General features: G+C 41.5%; 1 protein-coding gene across 2 annotated transcripts in view; it reads left to right on the top strand.

Moving 5' to 3' along the window:
- The window catches only part of olfm2a (olfactomedin 2a), a 43,634-nt gene that overhangs the window by 14,139 nt on the left and 13,954 nt on the right, over window positions 1-15,541 (top strand). Inside the window, exon 1 of one of the 2 annotated variants that reach the window (XM_046034862.1) lies at window positions 6,845-6,988. The exons of the other annotated variant lie outside the window; for it this stretch is intronic. Within the exon in view, the coding sequence (XP_045890818.1) occupies window positions 6,845-6,988 (144 nt within the window). Of the gene's footprint in view, window positions 1-6,844; window positions 6,989-15,541 lie in introns of those variants that run through there. 2 annotated transcript variants of the gene reach the window in all.

A 15,541-nucleotide genomic window follows, 5' to 3' on the forward strand; every position in this document is an offset into this window, starting at 1 on the left:
AATTCAACTGGGCACATTTACCACAGGAAGTGCTGCACTGAGTCGAATTCAGCTGGAACTGTTGGCATGGGTAGGTGCAGAACAGTGGATAGAGCCATGCTGTGCTGCAGAATGCATGGCAGCTGATTGCTGCATGTAGTTCTTGTCTATCGCTTTGATCAAGCTTTTTCTTTAGCAAGCCTCAAGCAAAATGTGGCGCTCTGCTTGTCTCTGATTGAGCTATCTGGTATTCAACCATATACCATTCATTCATACCAAATACCCTACAAATAATAATGTATAAGCCCCCATGGACTGGTGAGGTTGTAATCAAAGGAGTAATCAGGAGCAATCAATCCTTCTATGAATAGAATATGAATGCATGTTCCATCAATATAGTCATGATGCTTCTAAGAACAAGTACACTGAACTAGGGTTTATCCAATGCCATGTTTGCTTCCTCAAAGAAAACATGGCAATGTAAATTTTTTTTTTTCAATTTAGCCTCTTCTACTGCATCTGTCCCTCTGGTGGATCATTAAAAAGGCACTTTAAGTGGCTGCTAGATTTCAGGGAAACACACAGTTATTGTAAAGACACCTATAATCTTCCATCTTGTGGTGGAATTATAAAGAAATGTTGCCTTGCGTATGAATATTTCACTCAATCTTTGGATGATAATGCTCCAAATTGAATACACGCAGATAAAGAATAACCATACTCATAACTGTAAACTTACTGTCTACACTGTGAAAACAATTTCACTTTACAGGTGCTTATGTGAATGAATGAAGGGATGATTGAGTTAACTTTATTTATATAGCACCTTTCATGCACATAATACAGTTCAAAGTGCTTCACAATTTAGCAGCAAAAACACTGAAAGCAAAAGTTTCAAACAATACACATACATGAGGAGGAAGGGAGAGAGTTGCTATTACAAAATAGCATTAACACAGTTTCTTTAGATATATTAAAAACAGACAGCTGCTAGTTATAGGCTATATTAAAAAGATATGTTTTGAGTTGTCGTTTAAAACTGTCCGCTGAGTCAGCAAGTCTAATATTTAAAGGCAGAGTGTTCCATATTTTTGGGGCGTAGAGGATCATAAACGATAGGGAGTGCCTTAAAAACAATCCTAAAAGATACAGTGAGCCGGTGTAGGTTGCATAAAAATGGAGTTTTATGATCTCACATTTAATTTTATTTTTTATATCCTGGTAGCAGCATTCTTGTGCTGTAGTTTTGCAATGGCAGCTTTTGATAGGTCAGTATATAAAGCATTACAGTCATAGTCAAAACGACTAGAAACAAAATCATGAACAAGCTTTTCAGCATCTTGCCAGCTCAGTAGAGGTCTCACTTTTGCTATATTGCGCAAATGACAAAAAGTAGCTTTGGTCAAAATACTTGAAAATAAATTATAGAGCACTTTTGAGAGACTAATTGAGAGAATATCAACAGTTAGGAGGTATGAGTTTTTATCTCAGACCTGCAGCCTTGTGACACATTATGAATGCATCTCCTTGTTTTTAGTGTGAGTTGATTAGATGGGCTCTACAGGCTATTATGTAAAGACAATGGATAGACTCACCACAGGGTATTGTAGATGTGTTACAATCGATACAGCCAGGCTGACACACTTATTGATATTCTCTCTTGCACGTTCCCGCTGGAAGGACTGATTCTCACCTGATCACAGCCATTATTGTATTTAAGCATCACTGGGCTGGGCCTAGGGCGGTGACAATGTTTTGTTCCTTACTTTTGTTTCATACAATAGTGACTGAAATAATGTATATTACATACATGTCACAGCTCAACTGGGTCTCTCACACAACACTGTGGCAACCACCATTAGAGAGGGTATTGTAGACATTTCACAGCTCAGTGGAGAAAATGTATGGCTCATGCAAGTGGACACAAATATGGAGAAGTACTGATGCACACAAACAAATCTATACATGCATATGTAAAGACACACACACAGATGGAAACATTTTAACATAGGCTCTACATGCATGCGCATAAGAACACACATTGGTCATAGTCAAACACACACCATCTAAAGTTATTTTATTGTCTTTCGGAGACTTTAGTGCCTAATCTTGTAAAACAGTGCTGGTGAAAGCTACACATGCAAGGTTATCGACTCCTATGTAAGGTTCATGAAAGCTACATTTATCATCTCACGATTCGTATACTGTTAAATACCACAGTGGGACAGAGGTCCTACTTCATTTGTGGCGAATGCTTGAATTATTGAACAAATCCAACTCAATAGGATGTGTTCTCTGCACTTTATGCATGCAGGGGTCGATGCATGTGTACTCTATAGTCCTCCTGTGGTCTCAGTCGCTACTGTAAAATATAAAAGCCCAGATGAGTTTCCTTAATCAAAGGCCCACAGGAGCCGTTAATAGATTAAACACTCCATGTTGAAAGCACACCACTGTCTGCCTGCCTGAACCCTGGGGTACAGCCTATTTATGCCACTTAAATAGTTGCTATGGTAATTAGGTCACGCTTTGTTTAGCCTGATTTTGATCTTGATATATTTAGAAGGCAGTGGGCCTCCATGTCCATCATCTAATTAATGAATTATGACTCAGAAAAATAGTATTCTTAGACCCAGATGACTCCAGCATCTTTCAGAGCTCAGGCGGGGGCTTGGTTTGTGCGCGGCCTCGCTGCCTCAGTCATAACAGTTCTGCATCATTATGAAGGAGGTCTGTGTAATTAGTTGAAGTGTAATTTTGTCCCTTATTTCAGCTGTGAATATGTAGCTGGCTGTGTGTTTGTGTTCAGTGAGAATGTGGCCTATACTTGGCACTTTCTGCTCCCCAGTATTGTTATCTCACCCAGAGCTTGTCCCATGACCTCAGGGCTTTGTAGCGCTCTACTGCCATCCATGGGTGCGCAAAAATGCTGCTATTTCTGCAGTTGGTGGGCATTTTTTGAACTGATTAAAAATGTCCTTTATAGAGCAAGCCCACAGGCTAGAAGCAGAGTGGATTTTTTTAGATGTTTATGATAAAGCACAAGACCATGTTGGCATCTCTATGTGGAGGCACAAAATGTGTGTATGTAAATGTTCCACAGAAGTGCAAATCTGAGTCCAAGCATGCAACAACAAGATCACCAGTGAAAGTATATGAGCTCGGGACAGAAATAGCAGAAGCTAAGACACATGCAGGGTAAAGGAAACACACAATTTGATGCCATTTTTTCTCATTGCCAGAGGGGCCAAAAGAGACAACAGAGAGACGGAGAGAGCGAGAGGAGTTAAAGGCTAAATAAAATTCACGTAGAAGGAGAACAAAAGAGAGCGACAGAGAATTGGAGATAATGACATAGCAGAGTAGCAGCGAAAATGAGGCTGGCCAATTATTAGAGTGGAAATTATGAAGAATGGCTGTGAAAATTAATCAAAAAGGATTAAATTGATACAGGTTAAATGGCTGCCTAACTCTCTAGCTAATATTTAATGAAAGCTTGTTCTGCCAACAGACTCTGTGATTAGACAGATGATTGGCAGAGCCTGGAATTCTGTGAGGTATGGCAGATTGTCCTCATCACACTCATTATTCCCGTCCGTTATTTAGTCCATCACTTTACAAAAGATGGCATCTGACCTGCGCTCTGTGAGGGGAATTGTAAGTTTGAAAGAGTTCAGGTGCACTCGACTCTACACAGCTAAAGCAAATACGTACGTTAATAACAAAGATCTCTGATTAAAAATGCCTTGACATAGAAGAAAAGGCTGAAGAGGTGAATCCCTATGAGGGAGGATGTGCAAGTTTCTGATTGCAGCCTCTGTAGCTTCACTTGTAGGTACGCCATGCATGCAACATTTTGTTATGGATACAATTTTTTTAAAAACACCTCAGTTCTCTATGAAAAAAGAAGCACTGTCAAACTAGAGAGAGAACAGAGTTGGATACATCGCTAAAATCAGAATGCAAGCTGAGGATCAGACATAATTAGGAGGGCTGGGCAGCATAATACTTGTTTTAATGTGATTATAATAATAAATAAATAATAATAAACAATAAATCATCTGTAGAAATAAGGACTTATCTATCTGTTTTCTTTATATCTAATCTAGTCAGTGTCTTTCTATGCATGACCACAGTCCCTATAGTAACTAGCTGAGACTGCTTTATGTCTGCTGACTATTGCTTTCTGTTGTGGTACAGAGAATGCATTATGTAAAATAGGGTCCTCACAAGTGTAGAGTAATGTGTTTGTTTACTGTCTTTGCATTTTCTGTGTTACCTCAGTATTGCATAAGGCATTATTCAGGAAATATTCTTAAGTCTGAACAAATTTTATCCACTGGAGGACAATTTAAGAAATAAATGTGCTGTTGCCGTGGTTTTATTATTCTAATCACAGTGAATCATCCAGCTAACATCCAGTCTTGCACAGTGGCTAGTTGTAGATGGGGTGGCTGTAATCTTTTTCACTCAGTCCTCTTACTTCGGTGCCAGGTTTTCTTTGAGGAAGCTGTGTTCGGGAGCCTAGTTAAATACAGAGATACAAAGGCAAGGACATCTACTGTCTATCCATGTTTAAATCTTTGCTGCCACCATGTGAATATGACGATTACTGCATTGACTTTGGGCGGTGCATTATTAAAAGAAATATTTTGTATGGCACATTACAAACCATAGCATTATCAGAGACCAAATATTTAGCTAAATAACAAATCGCATTTCAAATATAATTAGATGATATGCATGATATATTCACTTGGCACCAGCCTATTTCCAGGACATGTGCATAACCCTACTAGAAAAGCAGCAGCAGTGTGTTTGTGTGTGTATACTACTTTGCATTAAACCTTTGTTGCCTCACTAAAACCTGTTAGACTTTTGCTGCCACATGCCCCCTTACATCTTCTTGGCAGATTCCCATAAAGTGACAACAACTTGTCACCAGGTTCAATATTGCACACTATGACAGGCATCTGCTTTCTCTTTGACTGTGCGTGTCAACAGTTCATTGGGTGCAATTCCAGTGGTTACCACACGGGGACAGTCTTGCTGCAAAAATAGGGGAGCCAGCACAGGCGAGACTGATGTGGGAGCCAGCAGGTGAGCTGAGGAGGGCTGACATTTTTTGGATGGGGCTCAGAAAGCTGTCTCTTCTCATATCGCTTCACAGTACACCCCACACAGAGGAGCCCATATCACTCACCCAATGTGACTGGGTGGGGAGGGGAGCCCATCCAAGGCTGACAGAATGAATAAGTCAGCAGACCAGGAAGCAAGCAAGAAATAGAGATGACCTGGCTATTTTGTCTGAGTGGGCCGTTCTGTCATCATTATGCATGGCTATTTAGGGCATGACATGTAACTGCCCATTGCCCGGTGTCTTGCCGTAAGTTGTTGCGAGGAGAAGCTTCAAGGAGAAATTTAAGCCAACTTCAACTTACATACGGCTTCATTATTCATTCCATCTGGCTCATTGGTGTAGAGGTGAGTGGCAAATTCAAACAGAGACAAAATACATACCCCACATCCATCTGTCCTGAAATAAGCTCAAATCAGGCTTGAAGTATAGTCCCAGAGGTGGAATAACACTTAAATAGTCAGCGAAGCGATTGGTATGATATCTGACGCTGGCTTACCTGCTGTGATTGTGTTGAAGCCATTTGGATTATAGCAATACAAGGGTGGTAAAATAAAATATATCAGATGACAAATAACATTTAATCCCCCTTATTCAAGGAAAGCATGCTATGGTAAGGGCAAATCCAAGCTTTATTTTACAGTTTTACATACAATAGTATTTTGATGAGATCTTCAATCTAGTACAAACCATGATTCCATCATTTATGTAAATACAGTCTTCATCCAAAATAGCACTGATGAACTTTATTTAGAACATCAGCAGAATTTTTGTGCAGTAAGTATCAAGAAGACATTGTAACTGAATATGGTGATGTGGTTATGCCTCAGGCAGAGTGGAGTTGGGAAGATACTGTAAATGTGCAGGCTACAGCCCCATTTAGGATATGTCATGAAGCAGAATAAGCTGTCAGAACTAGCTGTTGGCATGAGCACCTGGTACTCTTCCACGTTAATACCTTGCTGAACCACCTACCCATGTCTGCCCTCATGATCCCCTGGCCAGCCTTAAATTTATATCCTGTCCCCCCATCCACAGACAGTGTGATGAGTCTGTAGGACAGACCACTGTGCCTAGGATGCCCTGGGCACACACATGTCACATAAGATAGAGCACAGATCGGCCCTCTGAAATCAGCCTTTCTCTGATCTCCACGCCTGAGAAATGAGTGCGCGCACACAAGACGTGAGTCATAAAAGAACAGCCAAATGTCAGAGAAAGAGAAAGGAAAGCAAAAGAATAGATACATGCATGCAAAACAGGGCTGGCAGGAACAGAGCAGAGGCTGATGGGGAGGGGGTGACACGAAGAGGCAGCCAATGCGCAGCTCTGCATCTTGAGGAAGAGAGGGGAAGAGAGAGGGAGAGAGAGAGAGAGGAAGGGAGAGACAAGGGGAGAGTGAGGAAGTGAGAGAGAGGGAGGGGGTGAGGCTGAGGCAGTCACTCTGAGAGAGAAGATTCCAGCGCGATGCTGTTGGATGTGAGCTGCTCTCCTCTAACCGGTCCCTGGCTGTCCCTTTGACTGAGCCAGTGGTGTGTGAGTCTGGTAACTGTGTTTTACCAGCTCTGGAGGCTCTGCTGCTGCTTGGGCTGAGGCAAAAGCTGATTGGCTGGTTTCCTGCCTAAGCTGTCTGGAGCAGAGAAGCGTTGACTAGAGCTGAGGTCCAGGGCAGGGTAGGGTAGGGCTGGCTGTAGGGCCGTTTGCGCCGGGGCCCCACAGGAAGCAAACATGAGCGTTCCCATGCTAAAGATCGGGGCGGTGCTCAGCACCATGGCCATGGTGACCAACTGGATGTCTCAGACTCTTCCGTCTCTGGTGGGACTCAACGGGACCACCATCTCCAGAGGGGGCACCTCAGAGAGGATTGTCAGTGTGCGTATGACTTCCTTTGCTTTTTTGCAAATGTGTGCACTGTATTTTTTCGTGCATGCTCTCATTGTGAATTCAAGAAAGAAAGAGAGAATGACAGATGAAAGAGAGTGACAAAGCAAAAGACAGAGGAGGATACTGAAAAATGGGAAAATACAATCATTTGAGTTAGCGTGTGTTTATATGTTTAACTACAGAAAGAGCTGCTGGCTTTCAGAGAGCAGTGTACAGATGTGAGTGGGATTGCGAGTGTCTGTCTCAAGGGTTATGTTGTACTAATAAGAGAGAGATGAGGTATACACAGAGTTGTGTTGTTAACCAAACGTGAATGATGCACATGTTGGTGGCGTGAGTCGCATTAAGTATAATGAAGCTGAATTGTGGGCTTGTGACTGTGAGTGATGGTGAGAGGCGGAGGATGCAGTGTGGACGGCTGTGGTAAATCATATGTTTTTGCCGGGGTGACGGGAGGTAGAGAGCTGTTCTGAGTGATGTTCAGGCTGATTCCATCTGTCAGTCACCTCCAGGGTGGGAAGGATGGTGCTCAGATTCAAAGGTGATGGGGAAGACGGGGAGTTTGACATAACATTACAGTTTGGAGTATGGCTTATTTCGTCCTCCCTCAGTTTGTCTGCAAATCCTCTCAGTCCTCCTCTCCTTGAATAAAACAATCTCGCTTCACGTAGGAGGATCCTACATATAGAAAGGGCATTGGAGGTGTTTTGTAACTAAATAAAGCACTTTTGTTTAATTTTTTTTGTTAAGGTATTGCATTTAAAATTTGTTTACAAAGAAGCCTTTCCTCTGTTAAATGCACACATGCGCACAAATCTAAAAGTTTTATGTGTCTGTCTTTCTCAGTGTGCTAACAGGAGTTATGACAAAGAATGATAAATATCAAGCAGAGGAATGAATGAGACATTTTCTGGTTCGTCAGCTGTTAATGATTGCCTTTGCCTCTATCCTGAGTGTGTTTTTATGGCACCTTACCCAAGCAAATGCCTTGCTCTGTTGAAATGATTTAATGGAAAGGAACGTCCCAAGAGCTCTGTGACCATCTGGATTTGTGTGTGTGCATGTCCACGTGTGTTTAAAACATGCACTCTGAGGACATATGTTTAGGCATTCTTGTCTCAGGGGTGAAGGTCCATCTGTTTGAATTAGAGTTTTATAATTTATAACGGTTCGTTAAAACAGCAATCCACCACTTTATGTCTCCTTAATGATGCAATGAGCTGTCGAGTCAAAATGTTTTCTTTGGAGAAAAAGGCATCTTAGCACAGTGTTACCTTTGAGAAATTGTCACTTAGCACACTTAGCTAAAAGCGTATTTCCCAAAACATTTTTCCTTCTTTCCTATAATGTGTACATATATATCGGCAGGTAATTTAGACATTTTGACAAACATCAAAATCATTATCTAATCTCTGTGACAATGTCAGACTAAAAGGCACGTTTGAATTATTTACAGCACTAAACTCTATAATCCTATTGAACACCCACCTTTTCCTCGGGGTGCATGGTCTGGATAAGCCATCCATTTATTTCTATACCCGCTTATCCTGCTCAGGGTCAAGGGGAATAAAAAATCTTGCAAGGTTTCTTTTCAGTAAAATCATTCTAATCAAGACTCAAGACTGGGAGCCTTATCATTTGCATTTCAAAAGACCGGATACAACTGAATATCAAGCATAGTTATGAGGAGATATTTTCTTTCAGGCAACCCTCATTCATAACCAATGGAAGAAAAAATGCTACTATTGAAGTCCATTTAATCAAAGTTTCTTTAAAACTGATGAGCCAGTTTGATTGTGCCAAAAATTATTACAGTGTAACAGTCTGTTGTGATGGGAAATTTCTTCGCTTTGAGACAGGAATAATCTCTCCTCATAAACAATGGCAGCAAATAAAACTTTAATGTAAAACCTTGCCTCAAAGTCCCATCACTATTGATGCGACATTTGCCTGTGATGATCTTAGAAGCGGTTATGACTCACATAATGTTTAGAGCTCTAATCAAAGACAATCTAGCTACGGTCTTGTGACACTGCAGTGCTAGTGTGCCAGTGGCCATTGCATGGCTGCTCCCCGCCCTGGTACCCATGCACGCTGCGTCCCATATTCTCCCAGCTCAGAGCTATCTCAAAGTCTGCTTCACTTGCTTTGTGTGCCTGTCTTCTAAGCAGCTGATCCAAGAACACACAGCTGACTGAGTTTATATGGGCCTTTCTGTGACAGCATTGAGCACAACACTGCCTGGATGCTTGTACACATCTGGATAGTGCAAAACCATGTTCCTTAATGAGCGGAAGAGTTCCTGGAACTCTAACACTTACATGGAACTGGTGCTGCTACACAGTATGGTCAAGGCCAAACAAGCTGTAGACCTGCCAGGCAGTAAGCACTTTTAATCGTATAATTCTTTATTAAACTATAAACAATATTTACATTAACACTTGTCACAAACAATGTTTACAAAGTACCGTGTGTAAAAATACAATAGTGAGGAAAATAAATTGTATGATGAATGTAAATTTGGCGTTCATTTTTCCAGGTAGTTATTTTAATTTAGTCAGCTAGATATAAAGGCATGGATAGATTGACACATTCAGCAGCATTAGCAGTTTCATGGCTTAGGCTTAAGGGCGGTTAAGTGCAGAGGCTTTTCCCATGTAGCCTTTAGTCTGTGGTGACTGTTAAAAGCTCTTTGATGACCTTTGCAGCTGTGAAGTTACATGGTTTCAAAAGTTCTCACTACACTTTATATAAATGCTTCAACATTCAGTTCAGTTCAGTGAATCAGTTTAGTAATGTTGAAATTGATTCTAAAATGGTAAGTATTGTAAGTATGTCAGCACAGGTGAAAAATGCAAAGTTTATTTGGAGAGTTAGACTATGTATGTATGTATGTATGTATGTATAAAGTTAGATTTTTGAAATAATTGTTGACAATTTCAGTTAAATGAATTTCACAGTTTCACACAGGTAAGTTTAAGTCTAGGTATAACAAGCGTGTAAGTAATTATCTCAGTGTGGCAGGGTTATATGTAGCGTCACGCATCAGCTTAATTGCAAGAAGGTAGAAGAAGGGAGATATATTTATCATTTTACAACACAAGGTTGTATTCGATGAAGTAGTAGAAGATGTAGTTCCCTTATATGCTACTCACAAAAAGCAAACGACATATACAGAAATGATAAACGCTAGATGGGTGGATAAATAACAAGTCATAGAAATGAAACATGGTGCAGTGCTGAGGATGAATTTAGGAGTCTTACAGCTCCTCTAAAGTCTGGTGGTACAACAGCAGATGCTTCTGTATCTCTTGCCAGACGGCAGCAGGGTGAACAGGCTGTGGTTGGGGTGGGTACTGTCTTTTAGTATCCTCTGGGCTCTGCGCAGGCCCCTCACCTCACCATATGATCTTTTAATCTGATTTTCAAAGCTGAAATCAAAGTCAAAAGTGACACCTTAAATCTTGGATACAGGTTTAATAGCAGAAGACATTAAAGTCAAAGTATATTAAGAAAGAAAGTATATTAAGATAAATAATATCTGCTTTACAGTAATAATATCACATAAATCATTGCCCACTGTGTGATTCTCTCAGCCTGGATAGCAATAATTAAGTCAAGGATTGCTGACACATTGTAGTTTATTATTTCAATTAAAAAAATGTCTACGTATGTGTGCATATCTGAGTGTGAGAAGGGCATAAATAAATCATAAACTTTTATATCACGTACTTGCAGTAATAGCAATAGCGTGTGTGTGTGTGTGTGTGTGTGTGTGTGTGTGTGTGTGTGTGGTGACTCTCCCTTTGATATCTAAAATAAGAAAGCTGTGAGGCAGAAGAGTGAAGAAAATATTCTCAACTCCAGAAGGGAGCATGGAACAACAAATGGCAGCATGGAAAGAGCCAGGACTCAGAATCTGATTAGGGTCACCCCGCCTCTGTCTGTCAGGGTGTGGGACTTTAAACTTTATCACATCCACTGTGCAATCCAATAAAGCAGATTGTAAAGATCGATTCTTGGCTATGGATTAAAGTTAAACACTGCTGCAGATTTTTATTTGAGCACTTTTCTTTTATGTTTATTATGCTGCCTTCAACCAACATTTATTTGAGTTCAGACCCTGAAAGTTGTCCTCTACTGCTTTGTCAATGTGAAGCGGTGTGCAGAGCCAGAATCTCAGTGAAAGCCAATCTTGTAATATAATTTTAAATTGTTTTTGATACATTAACAAATTATGTGATAGCCTGTGTACAAAGCAGTATTGATCCCAGAATCTATTGGGCTAGTAATCAGGCTTTTGACAAGGTTCATTTGCCATTATGAGAGTGTAATTTCCAACTAGCTGAACTTAAGACTGAATCATTGCTTTGCCCTTCAAAATCAATTTGATGATCTCACAATTCACACAATTCTGTAATCCATATTTTCCTCCAACGAAGCACTGACTGTGTTCTAACACTTTATACAATGTTTCTCACACTACCTTGCCACTCTTGTCTCCCTCCTCTATTTAGCACCAGCCATGATAGAGCTATCTTGTACCCGTCTAACAGCAGAGTGGATGCCAAAGGCTTTTCACCAGGGCACCTGGCATGGCGCTAGCAGCCTGCTCTAAAAAAGTATTAAGTTTTAGCTGCTCGCTTGTAAGTGCTGTGCATCGGTGAGTGTAATTTTCTCTCGCTTCTCCAAGAGTTCTCCAACTGAGCCCCCCACTTCAAAAAAACAACAACATTTGACGCATCTGCCCACCCCCACTGTCATTCAAGTGTGATCTGGATTGGAACGAGTGAGCCGCAGATGGAAAGTGAGCAGGACACCACACAGGAGGGGTGGCAGCCATGGGAGTGATGGAGTGGGAGAGAGTAAGAGGCAGCAGGGAGGAAAAAAGAGGCAGCAGAGAGAGGGCCATGATGAGTTTATGAGTCATATTATTGACTGGCAACCATGCTGTGCTGATTGTGGTAATCGGTTTTCCTTGGAAGCAGGAGAGACCAGGGAGTTCACAAGGAGTCTTCATTGAGTTTTATTTTAAAGGCCAGCAGCTGGCCTGTGCATTGAGGATTGGCTGAATTCCGGTGTACTTGCATGTTCATTTGTGTGCGGTAATTTACAGCAATACCTGGCCGTAGTATAGATAGAACATAGTAAACATAGTATAGATAGAACTAAGCTCTGTGTAGCAGGGACATGTGTTTACTTTGCAAGGGACAAGACTTGAAAGAAGGTAATGACTGGTATAAAACATCATTCTGCAGCGGGTAGGTGTAGGGGGGTAGTGGGGGATTGGAGCTGTAGAACTTGGATAGAAAAGTTGGCATTGTGGAATGGAAACGCAGAAAAGAGAGAGATTACATCGGTAGTACCTCTTACTTTGTTCGTTCTCACCTTGATGCCTCCTACATTCTCAAAATGCTTCTTTCTTTCTCTCCATATAACTTTATCTCAATTCTCATTTTCTGACGCTGTCGGTCCTCTGTGGTTTCAGAGTTTCTCAGATGTGGCAAGCTCAGTTCACAGTGTAGTGGTCAGCCCTCTCCCATATCTCAGGACTCCCATATCTCAGGCCTGCTCCTGCCTGTTTGCCCCTTCTGCCTGCTGCTTATGAAAGTTATAATAGACTTCCCGTCATGCTCATAAAGTAGGGAGCTGTAGATTTATGATCTCATTTAGCTCTGGCTTTACAGCAGCCAGCTCCAGGGTTGTTCTAATGAAATGCCAAAGGAAGTCCATCCTGCAACTCTCAGACAGTGATACCACCAGCTCGAATGTTTCGAATTGGATAATCCCTCTGAACTTTGTTAATCATTAAAAACACAATGGTTTTGAAATTCTTTGCGCTGCCCTCAGATAATGGCACAAGTTGGTTAGTTAGATTTCATAATGGCTGCCCCTAAACTTCACATACACACACTCATCTGAAACTGATCTCTTTTGTCTGCAGGATACAGAAGACAGAGGAGATGCGTTAGAATAGCATTTGGTTACTACATTTTAGCTTAGTAATGACCCCACCTTCTCATCTGTCTCGTCTTCTTCTCTCTCAGCAGCGATTTCACTGAAGTTGTCATTCAGCGTTGTAACTGGGCAGCATTTGAACTAAGCTAAGGAAATTAGAGCCATCTCTCTCTTCCTTGTCAGCCTTTCTCAAACTACAACTCTTCCTTTTCTGCCTATCAGTGTATCAGTAACTCCCACTTTAATCAACTTTCTATTGGAAAGATGGGAGGTTGTGGTTGGAAGATGTTCCAGCAGTGGATGTTGGGACTTCATAGGCCCAGGCTGTCACATGTGATGTCATGGGAACAGAGGGAAACCTGAGGTGCTGCAAAACGGAATCAGAAATCTTAAACATTAATATTCACTTTAGTGAGCAAGCCGAATTGATTTTCATCTCTCTTGCCCTCTGTGGTTTCCTGTTGTTTTCATTGCTGGTGTCTTCTGCCTTAATGGGTTTTTGCATGGCAACCATGACTGTGACTTGAGCTTCAAATCTGGCACTTACATATTCTATTTCATCCCTCACATCTAATGGATGAATTTCTAGGACAGTGAACTGTACGCCTCCTCTCTCCTGAAACTATCGTCTGTGTCTGGGGGGGAGAGGATTATCCCAACAGACCTGAAATGTTCCCAGCTAGCCACCACAGATAGTCTGATGATGATAGCACAGGTTATGTTATCATTACTACTAAAATGTAAATGCTTTGAGGCCTGACCTGCAAACATTATTTGTTCATTTCACTCTGCATACCCTGAGTATAATTTTGTATAACATTAGATGTTGAGGAAGTTTTTCCAACACTAATGAGATATCTGATAGGCTGCATGGTGTGAGCACAATGTTAAATGAACTAATGTCAATGACCCACTCTTAGCTGCAGAGAGGAGACTTAATCATATTTATATAACTAAGACAATGTTCCATAACATATTCAAGTTTGCTACCAGCACCCTGAGAGAGATCAGTTGCTTATGATCGCTGATATATAGATTTCCTTGCAATGGCTCAGGCAGAAAGCATATAGGGACAAAGCACATTTGCATTTAAGAATTACCTCTTCCCATCTGCTCTCTAAACTGCCACTGTGATGAGAGTGGGGAAGTTAGTGCAGAATGGATAGGTGGGTGGTAATGAAATTGGAACTGATTCAAATAAGCTCTTAATTTCAGCCCAGCATTTATGAAACATTAATGAAGAGGGGCGAGGATCTGTTGCTGTGAAATCTCCCTGGCTTGAAAAAGCAGCATGAGTTTAAACATGTTGGATGATGAAGAACGTATTATGATAATATAGCTGACGTGCCTCCAGTGTTACTTTGTTGAATTTCGAATGTATCGCTTATTACTGCCCACTATGTAACATATCGTCAAAAAGTCAGTGTGTGAAACCAACTGTGGCTCCCTTTCAGGCTGATTGCAGTATGAAATATTGATGTGCGCTTCTGCATCCATGAGCAAGAATTTTTCTTAACCAAAAGTGAATATCTGGTACGTAGGCAGAAAACCCCCCACATGTAGGGATATGAGGTAATTTTGCTGAAGGTAGGAGGCGACACATATCCTCAGAGTGAGAAACTTAAGTGGATTCTACATCAACCTGTTAACACCGCAGGATGTCAACTGTAATGAGAAGCCGGTGTGCCATGCTGTGGCCTCATGATCCACTGTCTTATACACAACCACAATATCGTAGCAGCCATTGCACTTGCTCTCCAGCAGTCCTGCAGTAATCAGGCATTACAGCTGTATGCATTTCCAAAGAAACCCTCCTGGGGGTAGAGCAGTAGGGTAGCTGCAGTTTTAAATGCATGTCAGAATAAATACATTATTAAAATCGATTTAATTCACGTACATACTTCAATTCAATTTCAATTTCAATTTTATTTATATAGCGCCAAATCACAACAACAGTTATCTCACAGCGCTTTTCATAAAAGAGCAGGTCTAGACCGTACTCTGTGATGATATTTACAGAAGCCCAACAGTTCCCACCAAGAGCAAGCACTAGGCGACAGAGGCAAGGAAAAACTTCCTTTTAAGAGGCAGAAACCTCGAGCAAACCATGGCTCAGGGTGGGCGGCCATCTGCCTCGACCTGTTGGGGATAGAGAGAGAGAGAGAGAGAGAGAGAGAGAGAGAGAGAGAGAGATTATAATAACAATAATAACAATAAGACTAGCAACAATAGTCGTTGCAGCAGAGGGTGTCGAGCAGGAACACGGGGGCAGCAGGAGACCCGCAGCCACAGATCCAGACTCCACAGCTCCAGAGCCAGAAAACCTGCAGGAAGTGATAGGAGGAGAGAGGAGAGGGACGAGAAAGCACAAGACTACCAGAAAGGGGAGAAGTTGTGTTAGTAACATGCAATAATGGGATAAGGTTGCATACAGAGGGAGAGAAAGTAGAGGAGAGAGGAGCTCAGTGCATCATGGGAAATCCCCCAGCAGTCTAGGCCTATAGCAGCATAACTAAGGGATGGTTCAGGACTCACCTGAGCCTGCCCTAACTATAAGCTTTATCAAAGAGGAAAGTCTTAAGC

Source organism: Micropterus dolomieu, linkage group LG02 (assembly GCF_021292245.1).
Source record: "Micropterus dolomieu isolate WLL.071019.BEF.003 ecotype Adirondacks linkage group LG02, ASM2129224v1, whole genome shotgun sequence".
NCBI lineage: Eukaryota > Metazoa > Chordata > Actinopteri > Centrarchiformes > Centrarchidae > Micropterus > Micropterus dolomieu.